This window comes from Nilaparvata lugens, chromosome 5 (genome assembly GCF_014356525.2).
Source record: "Nilaparvata lugens isolate BPH chromosome 5, ASM1435652v1, whole genome shotgun sequence".
Classification (NCBI taxonomy): Eukaryota; Metazoa; Arthropoda; class Insecta; order Hemiptera; family Delphacidae; genus Nilaparvata; species Nilaparvata lugens.
Window position 1 is genome coordinate 5,635,914 of NC_052508.1, and position 20,680 is coordinate 5,656,593.

The 20,680-nt window shown below is 33.4% G+C and overlaps 2 protein-coding genes across 4 annotated transcripts in view; both read right to left on the reverse strand.

The window, feature by feature from the left end:
- The window catches only part of LOC111045603 (zinc finger protein 729), a gene marked incomplete at its 3' end in the record, with an annotated part of 40,574 nt that extends 29,646 nt beyond the window's left edge, over window positions 1-10,928 (reverse strand). Inside the window, 3 exon segments of the mRNA XM_039429358.1 lie at window positions 2,438-2,523; window positions 3,932-4,044; window positions 10,767-10,928. Of these exon segments, the coding sequence (XP_039285292.1) occupies window positions 2,438-2,523; window positions 3,932-4,010 (165 nt within the window).
- Window positions 10,929-16,091: 5,163 nt separating this feature from the next.
- The window catches only part of LOC111045593 (ubiquitin carboxyl-terminal hydrolase 10-B), a 38,141-nt gene continuing 33,552 nt past the window's right edge, over window positions 16,092-20,680 (reverse strand). For 2 of the 3 annotated variants that reach the window (XM_039429811.1, XM_039429812.1), the window contains one exon: window positions 16,092-19,939. In XM_039429811.1, coding sequence (XP_039285745.1) covers window positions 19,912-19,939 — 28 coding nt within the window. In that variant the 3' untranslated portion in view covers window positions 16,092-19,911. The remainder of the gene's footprint in view (window positions 19,940-20,680) is intronic. The other variant, XM_039429810.1, reaches the window with a different exon arrangement.

Sequence of the window (20,680 nt, forward strand, 5' to 3'; positions counted from 1 at the left end):
GCTCGACTCAAATCGTACGACTCCAGTGCAGGATACTCCAGTCTCTCGACCTTACGACTTTCTTGCTCATTGTCACTACTTCAGTTCCATGCTACTCCACTTTCTAAACTCACATTATTAAAAATATGAGATCCAATTCGTCTCTACTTAGCATGTAACAAATTTTATAATACAGTCGAACCTCTGTATAACAAAGTCGATTATCCCGAGAAAAAAATCGCTGCAGAGAGGTCCGAAATTCTTTACATAGAGGTAAATAAGCAGCTAAAACTCAAAAATGTCATGGGACCAGGTAAAAATTCGTTGTGTAGAGGATTTCGTTAAGTGGAGATTCGTAATAGAGAGATTCGACTGTAATTATTATGAATATATTGTCTTATCTACCTCTTATCATTGTCTTATCTAAAATGATGAAACATCACTTTCATTAAAAATGCACGGTATTACGCAACTCAAGTCGAGGCTCGACCAACATGTCAAGTCGACGCTCACAGTCTCACAGTGGTGAAGTCACGGATACTAGAATCGACCGGTCTGACTGTCACCATTTGAAAACACATGCTGCATCGAGAAGAGACTAGAGTCGCAGTCTCTTCTCGACTTGAGTCGCGTAAGTGTGAGTTGAGCCAAGCTGGAGAAGGATGTGAGATGTGCCAACTACAGAGACCTCAAAAGGATGGCGGATGACAGAGAGGCATGGAGAGTTACTGCCAACCAGCCCAACAAATGTTAATCAAAGAAGGAGAACCACAAAAGTAAGATATTTCTAAGATCTATTTTAAGGGTGCATATCAAGAATATTACAGTTGTAACCGCCCTTGATGGGTTGACCATTCAAAATTTAAGATTTCACAGTGATATTGTTTTAGTATAAGGATGCCCCCTGTGGGTTGGTACATCGTACTCAAGAATGTGTTGAAAACCAGAATTCACCCACAGTATCACTGCTTGTCGTAGGAGGCGACTAAAAGGGACCCCAAGGCAACTCCAGAAGTTGCGTTGCCTTCAAACCCACGGGATCTGCCCCATCAGGGGCAAAAAAAACCCAAGAGACCAGAGATGAGTGAAACTCCAGGCACAAATGTGGGTCAAGAGGCTGAGTCAAGGGTAGCCAGGCGCCCTAGAGGCAATTCGGCGACCCCTTCCTCAGCGGAAGGACCTACAAAGAAGGCCAGGAGTGGAACTCACGTAGGTCACGAGTTTGTGGGTGGAGAGGCCAAAAATCACCACTGCTCAAAGAAGGGCGGCCATTCAGGCAAAACTTCTTAGGAGAGGTGAGGCTTTTGACGCTGCAAAGTTTCGGAGGGGCAAAAAGAAAAACCCAAGAGACCAGAGATGTGTGAAACTCCAGGCACAAATGTGGGTCAAGAGGTTGAGTCAAGGGTAGCCAGGCGCCCTAGAGGCAACTTGGCGACCCCTTCCTCAGCGGAAGGACCTTCAAAGAAGGCCAGGAGTGGAAATCACGTAGGTCTCGAGGACCAATCAGTCTGAAGAGACTACCAAGCATATCACACTGGATTACGACAAGCAACCAGGTGATGAATGGGATGTTATTAGCATAGGGAAAAACTCCTGGTTCTTGTCAAGGACACAGTTATTGGTTTGCCCAACTAACATACTACTTGAGAACACAATAAGCTTCGGTTAACGAATGGGGTTCTTTGAACCTTTGGATCCTTGAATCCGTCCCTTCAAAAATAATAATAATAATAATCTATATAATTATATGAAAGCGAAATATATATTCACTCACTGACTGACTCACTCACTCACTCACTCGCAGAACTAAAAATCTACCGGACCAAAAACGTTCAAATTTGGTAGGTATGTTCAGTTGGCCCTTTAAAGGCGCACTAAGAACGGATTTGGAAAAATTTCCAAAGATACGCCCAAAATCTGCGTTTTTCCAGCTTTATCGAGAACAAATGAACAGAAAATGTTCAAATTTAGTACAGAAGCTCAGCTAGGGTGTAATAATGTTGTGTTGGAATAAATTTGCAATAACGTCAAAGATACGCGCAAAATTAGAGTTCTTCCATCGTTTTTCTCAGATTTATCGAGAACAAATGAACAGAAATTGTTCAAATTTAGTACAGAAGCTACGCTAGGGTGTAATAATGATTTGTTAGAAGGAATTTGAAATAACGTCAAAGATACGCCCAAAATCTGCGTTTTACCAGCGTATTTTTGCGCTTTCCAATCTTTATCAAGAACAAATGAACAGAAAATGTTCAAATTTACTACAGAAGCTCAGCTTTGACTTTGACTTTCTGATGGAATGAAGCATGCTCAAATGAAAAATGCAGGCGAGCTAAGCGAGCCCACTGATCTCATTTTTGGACGATCCAGTCGGGGGTCCAGGGGGAGGAGCCCTGGCGAGCGAAGCGTGCCTGACGGCTAGTAATAGTATAAGGTGGAAAAATGGTGATAAACTTACATCATCCTCATCAGAAAAATAGATAATATCATACAGATTATCATCCACCTTGCGCTTTTTTCCTGCTGGTCCAGAGGGACCTCCATCTGCAAATAAATATATAATTAATTGATTGAACATTTCAAATAAAATGAAATACAAATTGATTGATTAATTTTCGTATTTATGCCCGGTTGCAGAGTCGTCACATAAAGTTAAAATCAGGCATTTAACTTATTTATGAAGCCATAACTCCACTTTTCGTTGCACAAATGTCAAAGTAAACTATAGCTCCCATAAAACTAAAAACGCCCAATTAAACACATGATTTCGTTGCAGAGTCGACAAAAAGAGCTTATTTATGTCTCCAATAGCTAAAAACGGTCAGTTAAGTTATGGGCCCGAAGTCGTGCTGTTAAATCCAACATCTACACTCGCCAAATGCATTTTAGAGGTTGTGATAGCTCTTTTTGAAAGATGTTTATTAAAAACTATCTGTAATATTATCGCTAAATATGGTGAGAAAACTCGCCAAAAGCCAAGATTCGCTATATGGTTCATCAATTTTATGTGAGGTCTTTTAGGTCTGGTCACAGTAATGTCAATCGAAACTTACTCCGATTTGAAGATATTGGTTGGATAGAAGCATGTACGGAAATGTACGGAAAAAGTGAATAGAGCTGCAGTGTGACTTATGTGTGATGCTAATTCGAGATATAGCTGAGTGGGCTTCTGAAAACGACTGTGCAACGATCAAACCATTTATGACAGTGATTTTAAACTATGTCTCACATAGCTGTTTGATTTTATGTAGCGACTCTGCTACCGGGCATTAGAGTTATAGAAAATGAATTATTTCCGTGTCGTCAAAGAAAATTAAAGAGCACTAGTGATTCTATATAATTCAACTAGACTATCAAATGGTCTTCCAGAGAAAATGATCAATTTATTAAAATTCACTTCATAACAGTTTTTACGCTATACTTGACCATTATTATTTGAATAATACAACTAGTCTATCAAATGGTCCTCCAAAAATAAATTATGAATTTATTAAAATTCACTCAACAATTTTCACGCTATACTTGACCATTGTAATTTGAAATAATTAACTGCATTGAGTTACAAGCACAAATATCTTGAGATACTGAAAAAACGAACAACATAAAAGCCAATCCATATTTTAAGGTTTTAATAATAGTTGATTTGATAATAAATTGTCATGTTCAAGATGAAATATTTTGTTAATGTATTACATTCCTACATAGCTTACAAACAATATGGCAAAGGTACAGTATTAGAAGAGGATGACGTTATCTGAATTGTCTGATTGCAGACAAGGATAGAAAACTAATGCTAATCAGGATACTGTGACTTTAAAACGTAGTTAATAAAACGTAGGTTGTTTTCTTGATGAAAAGAGTGTTGTGATGAGTAAATTCAATAGACCTACAAATTGTTCAAGGAATTATATAATAATATTATATAAATCAATAATTATATAATAATGCTTACCTCGATTATTGACATTTTCGACTTCTTTAGAAGTAGAGCATAGACTCCTAGTACTTCTAAGTTCTTTGACAAGAGACATCCTTTTTTCGAAAAATCGCCCAGAGTATTTGAGCCTGCAACAGTTCAAGTTATTGTGAAGACATGTTCAAAAATTCATAGCATTGGATTAGTAGTAAGGTAGTACATACGACATATTTTCATGACTTTTTAAACGGCTCGTTGGAGTAAGTGATAACGCGCCGGTCTAATAATGGCCGGGACACACATATCCGCACCGAGCCCGCGCCGCGGTACGGCCGAGTGTCGGACCTACTACGGCGAGTAAGAAAGCAAATACTTTCAAACGTGTAGGGACACATACTACAGCACCGTCACCGTGTTTGATGCCCGAGCCGTGCCCGCGCAGTCACCAACTAGTTCAGTTTACTTTTTGACGGTGACCGTCACCGTCTCGTTCAACAAAGAGGGTGAAAAACGTATTGAAGAGATACGGAATTTTCCAGTTTTGTCCTATCAAAGTGATGAGAAAAATATGGTTGAACGGAAAAATGAATTAAACCAAAAGTAAAAGTAATATAACATAAACATAATAAAATAAATAATCAAATAAACAACAAAAAATATAAAAGAAGGAACCCGTGACTGTCTTAAATTTTAAATTACGTTTAGATACATAAGGCAGAAGATAACAATTTTACGATACATGACTGATTGTGGTATTGTTATGCACCGAAATATACCAGCACTATGATTCTCATCTTCTGTATCTACAGGTGTTATATTATTAACAATAGTTGAACACATTCAGAAATCAGACGACAGTAGCACTACAGAACTGAGACACTGCTGCCGTCGGCTGTCGCACGGAGTACGTGTGTTCTCCTACCACCATCACCATGTCGCGGGCGTAGCTCGGCCGTACCACGGAACGGGCTCGGTGCGGTTATATATGTCCCGGCCTTAATCAAGAGAACCCGAGTTCGAATCTCGACCGGAGCAAAAAGTTTTTGACTACAGCACAATCACATAGATACGGTCACCCCATCTTTCGGAGGACACGATAAGCCGTCGGTCCCGGTTAAAAGTAGTCGTCATCTCTTATCATCATCCCTCTCACTCATTACCCACGCACGCACAGCCTAAGAGCTTAAGCTGGGATGTAATCCAGGCAAGGCAACTGGCTTGGTTTGCACATGTATCCAGGATGGGCAGATAGGAAGCCGAGGCAGTATTTGGAGGCTAGGCCTTTAGGACGGCGCCCGATCAACATTGACCTGCCCTACTCCAGACTATCGAAAGCACATGAATGCTACCCCAAAAGGACGCTAAATTTTTCAACAGACTGCCCATTTGTGTTCGTGAGCTGGAGTACGGGAAGTTTTGTAGGCTGGTACGTGAGAAACTCATCAACTACCCTCTGAGAGATGATGAGACCAGTGGACTTGTGGACCAATTTGAGATTGTTTCATGATTTAGTATTGCATCTACAGAGCCACATGAAACGACCTATCTGCAGCTATCTCTAGTTATTTGTGTATTAATTGTTTTATATTTTTGACGAGGTCTGTCTGGCGACTGAATATACTGAATTACTGATCGGAAGACCTAAAGCAACATGGGAGGAGAGGATAGAGTGCATTGCTGCGGGGAGTGGGAAGAATACGGCTCAGTTGAGAAGAATGGCAGAGGACAGGGACGGCTACAAAGGTTGGATCCGGGGCTATCTCCCAACGCGGCGGTAGCTGCAGAATGGGATAGAGATACTTAACTTACTTAGGTAAGAAAGAGAAAGAAGAAGAAGTAATTAGTAAAGGAAAGAGTATCGAGCCTCTCTGTCTTCAAGAGTGAGCCGTGTAAAAAGTAATATTACATGGACTGTAGGAGACTTTGACCTGCCTTACAGTGTTATTTTAATTGGTAGACCTATTTTGAAAATCAATATTCACTCAAGTTCCTATCCAAAATGAGCAATCCATATAGGCCTACTTATCAAAAAACAAAGAAAAAACAAAGTCTTTCACACAGTATGCTAATTACATTGAGCACCTGATAGACTATGCATTTATTTATTTGTGGATACAATCACAAATCATAAAAATATTATTATGAAGGAACAATAGGCATACTAGCCAAGCGGCCGCTCACTTCGTCACCGGAAATTTTCATTTGAAATTGTTTTTAGACTGGGTTAGCTATTTGAGAATCAATGACTACCAAATCGGTTTCAAAATTTGGCTGAATCAATTTCCGATGAAAAAGCTGCCCACCCCGCTGACTGTGTGACCTGGCTGCCCAAATAGCTGCATAGTCAAATAGATGCTAATTGTATGCCTAATAATCTCAAAAATTGTTGATTTTGGTTAATACTTCAATAAATATAACTTTTAAGAATGTGTCATTTGGAAGGTAGCCCTTTAGGTTATATATCAATAATTTTGAGATGTAGATATTCATCGACTAGGTTTGTATGTTTCTAGAGTAAGAGCTTACAACTTAATGACCTTATCTTATCTTTTTCTACTTCTTTGTTTAATGAACAATAATTTTGATGATATTGATGATTCACTTATACATGGCAGCGTTAGAGATACAATTGAAATAGATGATTTCTTTTCATTCAATCCATTCATTTATAACAGTCAGGCAAATAAACTTTTTAATGTACTTCATATGAATATTCGAAGCATTGGTAGGAACTTCGATGAATTCCTTTATTATATTAGCAACATTAGTACTAGATTTCATATTATTGTTTTAACAGAGACATGGCTAGATGATTCAGCTGGATTTAATTTTAATATTGATGGTTATACTCCTATTAATAAAAGTAATGTGTTTACAAAGTGTGATGGTTTATGTGTGTTTGTAAGTAATGAGATAAAGTTTGATAGGATAGATGTCAATATAGAATCTGTTAACTTGATAGCTATAAAGTTTGAACTTGATAATAAATTGTATAGAGTACTAGCACTTTACAGATCACCGTCTCTAGATGTTAATGCTTTTCTTATCAGCCTCGACGCTTATCTTCGTACAGAGAGGTCTGATAATTATTCTACCATGATAATAGGCGACTTGAATATAAATATTATCAATAATGATTTTCAAAGTAACGAATATCTTAGTGTCTTGCAACTTAACGGTTACAAATCATTTATAAACAAAATAACACGTTCACATAATAATAGTAAAAGTTGCATTGATCATATATTTTTCAAATCTAAGTCAGTAGAGGAAAACGATGCGTTTGCAACCATTATAAAAACTGGTATAACTGACCATTATTGTATTTCTTTCCATTCAAAGCTCGGTTCCAACACTCATCAAAACCCTCCAAAAAATAAAAATACGCTAACAAAAATTAACTATGAAGGGCTAATGGATGACTTAGATAAGGAAAACTGGAATTTCATAGAAATGATCGATGGAAATAACATTGATGAAATGGTTGACGTTTTCATCGAAAAATTAGAATTTTATCTTAATAAATACACACAAAAAATTGAGCTTCCGCATAGGAAAAGACCATTAAAAAAGTGGATTACACCAAGCATGGTATGTGCGATGAGAAAGCGTGATAGAATGGCCAGTAAACTTAAAAATCAAACTTTTAATGTAACTCTAAAAGAGCAATATAGAAACTATAGAAATAACTTGAATACCTTGATCAGGAATGCTAAAGTAGAATACTTTAATAACAAATTTCAATTGTGCAGGGGTAATACAAAGCAAACTTGGGAAAATATCAGAGAGATTCTAGAAATTAAGAGAAAGTCTGATACTGAACCAAACGTTGATGTTGGAAGTTTCAACGAGTTTTTTGTCAATGTAGGAGAAAAATATGCAGCCAACCTGCGACAGAACATACTTAATCAAGAAGTTCCAACACCTTTATCCAATCCTCCTGTAAATAGTTTTTATTTATATCCTACAAATTCTGTTGAGATCGGCCACATCATAAATACTTTGAATAACAATGCATCCCCAGGTTTAGATGGATTTACAGGCCACTTTCTGAAACAAATTGCTCCCTATATTGTTAGACCTTTGGAAATTATAATAAATAGTTGCTTCAGTCATGGATACTTTCCAAAACGCTTTAAAATTGCTAGAATTATACTAATACATAAATCGGGTGATAAATCAAATCCAGCGAATTACAGGCCTATTAGTTTATTAAGTAACCTGTCAAAAATAATGGAAAGACTTTTAAAAAAGAGATTGATGGACTATTTGAATAAGCAGGACATCATAGCAGCGAATCAGTTCGGATTCCAGCCAGGGAAATCAACTAAGGATGCTGTTATGTTGTTAGCAGATTTAGTTAACAGGAACTTCAATAAAGGATCCAAAACAGTTGCAATATTTCTAGATTTAGCTAAAGCTTTTGATACCATACCTCACTTAACTTTGATAAATAAGCTTGATGGCTGTGGAATACGTGGACTGGCTAAAAAATTAATTTTGAATTACCTGGTGGATAGAATGCAAATTATGACCTTAAACAATAGAACAGATACACGCAAGCTGAAAAGCTATGGCCTACCTCAAGGTACAGTCTTATCTCCCTTATTGTTCCTAATCTATTTAAATGATCTCCTCAAATTGAATATTCCAAACACAACAAAAATATCTTTTGCTGATGACACAGCGTTAATATTCACAGGTGAGTCATGGAGGGAGGCATATGAGAATGCAAATAAAGGTTTAGCTCTGGCCAAGGCATGGTTTGATAATCACACTCTTACATTAAACTTGCTTAAAACTAAATTTATTGCTTTCTCCCCAACTTCGATCGGCGAGCCACCTCCTGATCTCTGTATTAGAATGCACGACCACAGAATCAATAGCCCTATAGGTTAGACAAATTGTTTGTGTCAAAAAATAGAAAAAATAAATTCTATAAAATATTTAGGAGTAATGGTTGATTGCCACTTGAAGTGGAATTCTCATCTAGAGTATTTGATTTCCAAATTGAAATATCTGATATCGGTTTTCTACAAAATAAATTTATTGAATGATGTGAACATAATAAGAACCATCTATCATGCCTATGCTCATTCTTTGTTTCAGTATTGCATAGAGGTTTGGGGTGGTACTTTTGACTCCCATTTCAATAAAATTTTCGTTTTACAAAAACATATAATCAGGGCAGCCCTTGGGAAACCTAGACTTTACCCTAGTAAATGTCTCTTCATAGAATTTGGAGTTCATACACTGAGACAGGTTTTTGTAAAAAACATCATAATTCACATAAATAGAAATAGAGAATTATTAACCCTAAATACCAATCCCTATAACATTCGCCCTTCAGTAAACAATTTATTCAATACATCATTTAACAGATTAACAATAAATAAACATCAGTTCTCTTTCTATGTAGAATTTTATGCCAATAGAGTCCCAAATCATTTTATAACTAGCAAACTTACATAAAAGCTTCATATAGAAATTGATGAGTGGATCAAGAGAAATATTTATTTTCATCTCTGCTGATGAAAAGCTGTTGTTTTCCTGGATGATAATGAAGATGTTCCTATTAGGTTGATAATTATTACGTTTTAGGATAGTTTTTTCTATTTTCTAATATTATGATGGTAATATTTGTCCTAGTATATGTTGCTCTATTTTTGATGCATCGAAAGCCAAGTGCTTTTATCTCTTTGTTGTGATTGAATGCTTATTGTCCTAAAAATGTATTCTCATCTTTAGTTCATTCATTTATTTATTCAATTTGCCTTTTTAAGATTAATTTCGAAAAGCTTAGTATCTCACGTTAACTTTTTTCTATGTCATGAGTGAATTCATCTTTATTTATTTAATCTTTCCATCTTTAAACTCAAATTAAATTGTCTAAAATTTTAAAGCCTTACAAAACTCTTTTTTTGTCTATAAATAAAAATTATCTCTTTTATTTTATCCTTTCATTTTAAGCTATTCATTTATAAATTTATTTTTTTTTCTATTCTTTTGTTTTTTGTATTGAATCTATTGCTGTAATTGCTGAAAATAGAAAATGCTTTCCTTGTAAAATAGAACTCACTGCTGGCGCTCAAGTTGTACTTCTGCCGGCAGTGCCAAAAAAAGTTAATAAGGTGCTATTATTAGGCCAAGATAGGCTTACAAGTATTTTTATTTGTTAATATTAAAAGTTGTATTGTGTCAAATTTTGTATATATTGTTTTTTGCACTTTGTTGCTTCAGTCTGCATAAGAATTTTGTATTTGTAATTTGTTTTTTTGGCAATAAATAAATTCAAAATTCAAAATTCAAATTCAAAAATACAAGAATTGAAATGAACACTTTAAGCATATAGGCCTAGCTATAACAAATAGGCCTAGTTTTGGGAAACCTATTCTATTATTGATTTGAAATATACTTTAAATATGTTTAATTGTAGGCGTTTTGAAACGTACATTGTATAGACTGACACGATCTACCCAGGAATGGCCTGGGTAGTCCTTGGTCCTTGATCGAGAAGTTTTAAAATAAACTTTATGTCAATGTATGGTTGCTAAATTTGTGATTGTTTGTATATTTTTTTACGGTGTGTTGCTTTTGACGAAAAACAAAACTTGGATCTTGAATAATTCAAGCAAATTTTGGTGCTCATCTACAAGCCTATTCAAATCTATATATGGTCACGGTTTATTGAATAAATCAAATTTTAAAAAGTTTGAATAAAAAGTGATAATTTTTAATTTACTTAAAACAAATCACATCTAAAAATGCTTGATATTATGTTTACAATGAATAACCTAGCTTATACAACCATAACCTCTAAAATCTTAAGTAGCTAGACAAAGCATTAAAATGCAAATTGTATGTTACTTACAGACCCCTAAAAAAGTATGAGACGGTATTGATTCACATTGTATGATATTTATAAAAAGTGACAAAATTTCAATATCTAGCCACAAAATTAATTTCAAAAAAGTACGAATTTCAAGCTAACTGAACAGAAAAGCTGCATCGAAATCAAAATGCAAAACTAGCACTCCTAGTGGTTAATTTTTGAACTTGCAAACCGTTAAAGTGGGTGGACGACAAACTATAGTGAGGTCCACGTTAGAATGACAGTATTTTTGATCAACTTTGGTTTTGCTATCCTTGTCTATCATTCGACAAAGCCTGTGGTACTATCCTTTTCTAGGTCCTCAACGGTGCCAATAATGTTTTGGACAGTGTAGAAATATTAATTAATGCAGAGAGTCGGCATCACTATTCTTCTATCTTTATCCACTGTCATTATAACGTGGACCTCACTATAGTAAGCACTTCTTTCTTTGCTTGTCGGACTTCTTCGAATGGAAATTATGTCTATTTAGTCTAAATCAATATTTCCATTGTATGAATTCATTCAGAAAGAATACAAGAATGGGCGATAGTTTTTTGAAATCCTAATTCAAGAATCAAACGTTATGAATTTTAACAGAATTAAGACATTTTTCTCAGAAGAGAATGTCGATTATTCGCATGTGTTAACACATTTGCACTTTTTAACAATTAAAACCTATAAATTATATCAAAAATATTTAGTAACTTTATGACCCGGTTAAATTTAAATCGTGATTAATTTCACGAGAACCAATCAGAGGCGTTTTTGAAAAGACGGCTTCTCAGATTGGTTTTTGTGGAATTAATCACGGTTAAGATTTAACCATCTGTTGTGCAACCGGCACTTCAGTTTGAAGGAGTACAGAAATTTGAATTATGACGGGCTTCTTTTTCTCCAAGGGAAAGGTACTGTACCTACATCAATGACAAATGGAGAATTCAAGGATGCAATAAAAAATCGCCATGAAAATATAAAATTATCTTCATTTTATTATCATCAATAATTAATCAAAACAGAGAGGCTTGAGATGCTTTTTCATTAATAATCATAGGGCTGGTTTCAGTCTTAGCTATCGTCAGCTCCAATAGTCCAACAGCCTGTTGAAAAATTATTTCAAATAAAAAAGTGATTGAGTTTTAACCTCTTGAAAATGGACAAATTTGTTTTAAGATTTATTTGTAGCCAATCATTAATACTAATGATAAGATAATAATTGATGATATATTTGAGAAGCCAGCAATTCAATTGTTATTCAAAACCAATTACTATTTTTTTATACAGATGACGATACATTGATTAAGAACGACAGAAAAATATAATATTTATTATTCAAATGTGTGCTAACTATAATTCAACACTAATATACAACAGTATTTTTCTAATTTCAACAGTATTTAGTTATTTATTTTCAATTTAAAATCTTAATTACCTACCACAAAAATCAATAATACGCACACTGTGTTCATTTTTATTTATTCATCACCAACCAAACTTAAATCGAAAACTAAACAGTAAGGAAATATACATACAAATTGATAATTATGGATTAATAAATTAACACCTATTAAAAAAAAATCGATGGGCAAGTATGAAGCTATAGAAGTAAAAAACAGTTCTTTCCAGGCTAAAAAATGTGAAAATTAATATCGATTTACAGAAAATGTTTGTTAGATCAATGATATTGTTTTAACAGAGACTAGCAGCACAAAGGCAGAAGAATAGAAATAATCACAGACAAAATGTACATTATTCATCAAAACATTTACAAACTAGAAAGTATATTTACAATGTTTTTCAAATTTCATAATCCGCATCTTAGGCAGGAGTATAGTACTAAGAGCACTTCATCACAATTCAACTAATATTTTCAAATTCTATTTTATTTTAGATGAAAAAACTCAACACTTTGCGGTCGGATGGGCCACTTCAGTGACCCAACAAATTTCTGTACCAGGTCGACATTGATAGAAAAAGCTTTGTCTTCTCTGGTTGGGTGGGCCACTTTAGTGGCCGCTGCCATTTCACAGTCAGCATGGAGCAATTCTTGTGTGTTTAGTCTGTGAGCTTGGAAGGGCCACTTTACTGGCCACTAGTGCTTTCCGTACGCGGTAGCACAGAATAGATACTGTGGCGGTATACTATGTATACTGTGGCGGTAGGTTAGGCCACTTTACTGGCCCATCAATATATCTGTGAATATCTATATTTATATAACACATATAATTTATCTACTATGATAATATAGTTATATAGAGGGACTATCGAAGCTTATATTTCAGCAGTTGGCTGCACTTGATTGTTTCAAATTCATTCAAAACGTGTGTTTTTAGAGTGTTGGTTCAGTGTTTAGTCTACAGGTCAACAACGCGCACTTATTGTTGATTGTGTTTGCAGGTTATAACGTTGATAAAAGTAATTCGTTTATACTGTAGATAAATTAATTGCGTTGTCAGTTCGTTAGAAATGTTATTGAGTGAGTTTTATCAAAATGACTGGCAGACCTATTTTTTTAGATGAATCGGATGAACTTAGATGTTTGCTCTGTTGTATATCCATACTTTTTCACTATTAAAATTAAACTTGAATTTTAAAAAACTTTTGAAGTGAAAATGCACTTACTTTTTGTATAGTGACGATCGTTTCGACCTGTTGTTGGTCATCATCAGACTGTGGGAATTCACTCAGATGACAAGGCTATGTGTGGTAAGGGATGAGGTGGTGGAATAGGTTGTGGTGGGGTTGGGTTGGTGGATATTTAGTGCGGCGGTATTTTTGAACTTTGGACTATTTTGTCAAATTCACTGAGGAAACATTTTCAAAATTATCAAACAAACAAACAGAGATTTGAGCAACCAGGCATCTACAAATTAAAATGTAATGATTGTAATAAACTGTATCGGACAGACTGGACGTGACTTTCAGACAAGATACAAAGAGCACATCAGAGCCATTAATAAACCACATAGCCACTCAAACTTTGCTGACCATATTATATCCACAACCACACATACACAGACATCGCCACCAATCTTGAAATCCTCCATATCTCTCAAAAAAGCAGAAAACTCAATGTATTAGAACAATATGAAATCTACAACCACACAAAACAGTTTCCCACAGTCTCCTAAATGATCAAATAATTTCTCTTCACACACACTCTTTGACAAAATAGTCCAAGTTCAAAAATACCGCCGCACTAAAATCCACCAACCCAACCCCCACCACAACCTATTCCACCACCTTCATCCCTTACCACACATAGCCTTGTCATCTGAGTGAATTCCCACAGTCTGATGATGACCAACAACAGGTCGAAACGATCGTCACTATACAAAAAGTAAGTGCATTTTCACTTCAAAAGTTTTTTAAAATTCAAGTTTAGATGTTTGGTTGAAGATGTTATCTATGAGAATAACTTTTTGTTCTTTCAATGATTTTAATTTTTTATTTTCGTTTTTTCATTGATTTTTTTTATTTTTAATAATTTATAAGACCTTGAAGTGATTTTCAATTTTGCTAGGTAATATTGAAAGAAAATGGAGGACTGTAACGGTACCTACTTGTGTAGTGGCTGAGGTAAAGATGCTACAAATGGACAAAGTAAATATTTGATACATGTTATAGTAGCCAGGGAATCACCTATAACTCAGTTTTCAGAATTATAACTCAGAAAAAGACCTCCTGAATAGTTTGAGTCGAAAAAGAACAGAAAAAAAACTGATTTTTTTACCTTTATTTTTTATGATTTTTCGTTAATTTTTCTCTTATTAATATCCTATAATTTTGAATATGAACTGACAGAACATATAGATGTATATCTTGTGTTTCAAAATAAATAAAAGCGATTTATTAAATTACATTTTTGATTTTTCAATTATAAAAACTTGAAGTGACTCCCGATTGTATTAGTTAACCGAAAACAGGCTCCAACCTGGCAAAGAAGAAGAAGTTCTTGTGTGCCGAGTACACTGACAAGACGCCATGGCCACTGAAGTGGCCGGCCCGACCGCACAGGACTATCACCCAGTATACTGAACAAGCTGCCATGGAAATGGCTATGGCCAGTTGAGTGGCCCATCCGACCTGAGAGGACAATCCTTAAAACACCCATCCAACCGCAAAGGGTTAAGGTCCTTATACCATGAGGACCCGACAATAAGAAATTCAATAAAATCCATTCAAGATGGCGGAAAAATGGCGGATAATTACTAAAAACCATGTTTTTCACGTTTTTCTCGAAAATGGCTCTAACGATTTTCTTCAAATTTATACCATGGATAGCTATTCATAAGCCCTATCAACTGGCATGAGTCTCATTTCTGGAAAATTCCAGGAGCTCCGTAATATTCTTGAGAAAAATGGCTGATAATGACTAAAAAGCCATGTTTTTCACGGTTTTCTCGAACACGGCTCTAACGATTTTCTTCAAATTTCTACCATGGATAGCTATTTATAAGCCCCATCAGCGGACATGAGTCTCATTTCTGAGAAAATTGCAGGAGCTCCGTAATATTCTTGAGAAAAATGACAGTTACTAAAAAAACATGTTTTTTACGATTTTCTCAAAATTGGCTCTAACAATTTTTTTCAAATCCATACCCTGTATAGTTTTTATCAGCTCTATCAACTGACATGAGTCTTTTTCCTGGGGTACTATCCTTTTCTAGGTCCTCAACGGTGCCAATTATGTTTTGGACAGTGTAGAAATATTAATTAATGCAGAGAGTCGGCATCACTATTCTTCTATCTTTATCCACTGTCATTATAACGTGGACCTCACTATAGTAAGCACTTCTTTCTTTGCTTGTCGGACTTCTTCGAATGGAAATTATGTCTATTTAGTCTAAATTAATATTGTCCTTGTATGAATTCATTCAGAAAGAATACAAGAATGGGCGATAGTTTTTTGAAATCCTAATTCAAGAATCAAGCGTTATGAATTTTAACAGAATTAAGACATTTTTCTCAGAAGAGAATGTCGATTATTCGCATGTGTTAACACATTTGCACTTTTTAACAATTAAAACCTATAAATTATATCAAAAAATATTTAGTAACTTTATGACCCGGTTAAATTTAAATCGTGATTAATTTCACGAGAACCAATCAGAGGCGTTTTTGAAAAGACGGCTTCTCAGATTGGTTTTTGTGGAATTAATCACGGTTAAAATTTAACCGTCTGTTGTGCAACCGGCACTTCAGTTTGAAGGAGTACAGAAATTTGAATTATGACGGGCTTCTTTTTCTCCAAGGGAAAGGTACTGTACCTACATCAATGGCAAATGGAGAATTCAAGGATGCAATAAAAAATCGCCATGAAAATATAAAATTATCTTCATTTTATTATCATCAATAATTAATCAAAACAGAGAGGCTTAAGATGCTTTTTCATTAATAATCAAAGGGCTGGTTTCAGTCTTAGCTATCGTCAGCTCCAATAGTCCAACAGCCTGTTGAAAAATTATTTCAAAAAAAAAGTGATTGAGTTTTAACCTCTTGAAAATGGACAAATTTGTTTTAAGATTTATTTGTAGCCAATCATTAATACTAATGATAAGATAATAATTGATGATATATTTGAGAAGCCAGCAATTCAATTGTTATTCAAAACCAATTACTATTTTTTTATACAGATGACAATACATTGATTAAGAACGACAGAAAAATATAATATTTATTATTCAAATGTGTGCTAACTATAATTCAACACTAATATACAACAGTATTTTTCTAATTTCAACAGTATTTAGTTATTTATTTTCAATTTAAAATCTTAATTACCTACCACAAAAATCAATAATACGCACACTGTGTTCATTTTTATTTATTCATCACCAACCAAACTTAAATCGAAAACTAAACAGTAAGGAAATATACATACAAATTGATAATTATGGATTAATAATTAACACCTATTAAAAAAAAATCGATGGGCAAGTATGAAGCTATAGAAGTAAAAAACAGTTCTTTCCAGGCTAAAAAATGTGAAAATTAATATCGATTTACAGAAAATGTTTGTTAGATCAATGATATTGTTTTAACAGAGACTAGCAGCACAAAGGCAGAAGAACAGAAATAATCACAGACAAAATGTACATTATTCATCAAAACATTTACAAACTAGAAAGTATATTTACAATGTTTTTCAAATTTCATAATCCGCATCTTAGGCAGGAGTATAGTACTAAGAGCACTTCATCACTATTCAACTAATATTTTCAAATTCTATTTTATTTTAGATGAAAAAACTCAACACTTTTGGACAGTACCTAACGGAGAAACTAAAAATTTAGATCATTTTTCAAATAAAATTACTTAATATTTCCATGTTCTTGACAGTATTAAAATTTCAACAGTCAGTTTTTGATGAAAATGTTCATTTCAAACAGTTTTCAACAGAATAACATGTCTAGCTTCATATTTAGATTCTTAATGAAGTTCTAAGCTCTGCTTGTATTCTTCTAATTAATTGCATTATTTTTATTCAACATCAATGATAAAACAACTTGATCATAAAATTATTGGAAACCGAAAACCAGGCTTATAGCCCTGACTATTCCATTCCCTAATTTCGATACCATATTATTATGTATTTATATCTTTTTTCTATTTAGGGCTACTTGTAATATAAATAGAAATACGAATCTCTCTACTGAGATTTGTATTTCTATTTATATGTATTTATAATATAATGTTCTAAAAAGAGATCAAACCAAACAAGATTGTAGGAAGTTTGAATCGTTACTGTATCTAAATTAAGTGGAGGACACAGTTTTTGACTGAAATCATTTCACAATAAATTATTATTCTTCAAGGTACAATATTTAAATACAATATTAAAAATATTAATATCATTAACCATCTTAAAAAAGTAGACTTAACCTTGGTTACAATAATAAAATAATCTCATGACAGGTTTTTCCGTATTATTCGACAGATTTATGGAGAGTATAAATGCCAAAACTCAAGATATGGATGAATTTCAACTCTGCTCAAACAAGAAAAATATTCCTTTTCAACAAGATTCAATTTTAGCGTTGAAAAAAACGCCTAATGCTAAGTTTTTAATGTAACGTTTTCAAATAGTCTTTCAAAGTTATAGATTTGGATGCACTGAACTAATTAACTCAGAAATAATTTCTCGAAATTACAAAGAATTTCAGAAATAATATCACTATTTTACTACAGTCTGCTCACATTATTGTCAGCAATTATTACTAGAGGTTATAGAGGGATAATATTTTCTTTTTATAATAAAATCAAGGACCTTGGGCTTGAAATATTGTAATATTCCACTTGAATCTGCAGACAGAAGTTAACTAATAAGAATATGTCAATTGGATTTATATCATAAAATGAATACAAATTAGAATCAAAATCATAGATAAGAAAATTATTTTCGTTTTCTTCATTTTTTTATTAAAATTAGAAACTTTATTTTTGAGTTTCATTAACTTCATTTTTATCATACATCAATTTTCATATAGCTTGATGATAGCATACAATAGATTATTCAATATATTTAGCGATTTGTTTACTGTTGATTTCAAATTATTCTTAATCATACTTTCTTAACCATAAACATGTTGATAATATTATAATAAATTTACAAATGAAAGGTCAATCAATCTTACAACAACACAAGGATAAGTGAACAAAATTCAACATAAAATGAACAAAAAAAGCTAATAACACAAAACATTCATACAAGGTTGTTTAAAAAAATGCCAAGCAAATTTATGTACGATTGCAATATGCTAATAGACACTGTCGAATATTAAATGAAATAGAGTTAACCTAACAAATTTGAATGAAGATACGCATGATAAGATTGGAAATTATATTTCTCCTGAATCAATTCAGTTTCTCATTCAACAATTAAATTTATTAGGTAGCATTAATTAACTCCCCGTATAGAAATGTTTCTGTAGAGCATAAACACAGAAATAGAAGAAATTTAAAAATGAAAACATTTATTTCCTTTACAATCGATAAAAATTGATAATGTAATAAAATGTTAGACATTTAAAGTTTTCTAATATCTGTAAATGGTTATCCAAATTAGATCATCCAGATTACAATCAATCTTCCAATTTATTTACAAATTTCTCAATCATACATAATTATTCAACAGTGGGAATAATTAATTATATATTACAATAAATCATCATGATAATAAATAATTATACGCATGGATAAATCTTTACAAGTTTTCTCTTGAGAAAATTCAACAGCAACTTTTACAATTTGGCCGGGTTCATCCCGATTTAAGTACAAAAACTTTTTGAAACAATTTTCTACACTCAAATAATTTACATTCAACGTCTAATTTCAAGGCCTCTGGCATGTTAATTTCCAACAAAAAAATAATGATCAATATGAAATTTAAAAACTCCTATTTTATTATAATAGTTTCCATATGACTACAAAATTGTTTAAACGTTTATTCAAATAAAAATGTGGATTAAATATTCATATGCAAAATAGTTTAAACAGTTCTTTAAATAAAAATGCGAATTAAATGGTTTACGAATAATAATAAATTAGTAGTAGTAAACCCAGGAATTTTCTAGTATTAACCCAGAAATTCAAATTAAAAGTATGTTTATATAGGTTCTGTCTTTTGTACAGAGTATTTCAACAAATAATTTATATTTACACTATAATACTTTAATATTGAATAATAATTTACATTATCCTCACACTTCTACTGTACATCTCTTTATATTTGACTAGTCTGACTTAGTCAATTCGATTAGTATTATGAAAAACTACCAAATCCCGGTCAATAGAATAACCTTATTGCAAGTCATTTCAAAACCATTATATTCTGGCACCATCAATTCGAAAAATTCTAGACAATACCTGACAAATTGACAGGACATTCTGAGTCCCCACTATTAAAAAATAAAGTTTCTAGGAGACAAGAAAATGTCAACAATTCTAAAATGACCGTTACTTGATTATTGTTCAAAATACGTACAATATAAACAATGCGAAAACAATATAATATATAGGAATATGTAAAAACAAAAGTTCTAGAAATGTACATGGTTTCAACTATGTATAGGATAGTATGATTTATTTCTACAGTTTCCTCAATTCACTCACTATAAGAATGTCAATATCCTTGAACACAATACTATGACTCAGCGGCAGTCTTCTGAGGCCTGTAACAAAAAACATACAATATAGGTAATTAAAAACTGCATTAAAGTTAGACAAAGTAGAAATAAGAGGTAGAAACCAGAAAAATTCAATTCAATTGAAATAATCAAATTGGAATGTGACTGATAGAGGATCACTTTGTTTCAGGAGCAAAAACATACAAAATAATAATTAACAATTGATTTAATATTAGACAAAGTAAAAAAATCTGGTGTGGCGCACTCATACAACTTTCCTTGCCGTTATGAAAATTTATCACCTGACGCTAGTGTTCACGCGCATCTCAAGTCTACTATTCAAAGATCCAAGCCAGCTGGTGTCAGGACAATAACGCTGGAGACACACGAAGTCTGCTATCTCTTCATAGTGAATGATTCAATAGAAGCAACAGTTGCCAACAGTTTGCAATTGAAATAATAACATTTTCTTGAATTACGAGCTTGTTTTAGGTGAAAATTTTACTGAACATTAATATTGTAGAGATTTTCATACTTAATCTTTTCCACTTGGATTTTTTTTTTGTTTAAATTGCCTGATAATTGGGAATCTAAAATCAAACTTTGCATAGATGGGGCGGAGCTCCTGAAATTTTTACAGATATGGGACTTGTGGCAGTTGATAGAGCTTATCAATGACTATTTTGGGTATAAATTTGATCAAAATCGTTGGAGCCGTTTTCGAGAAAAACGCGAAACCCCCTGTTTTTGACAACATTTTCGCCATTTTATCCGCCATCTTTAATT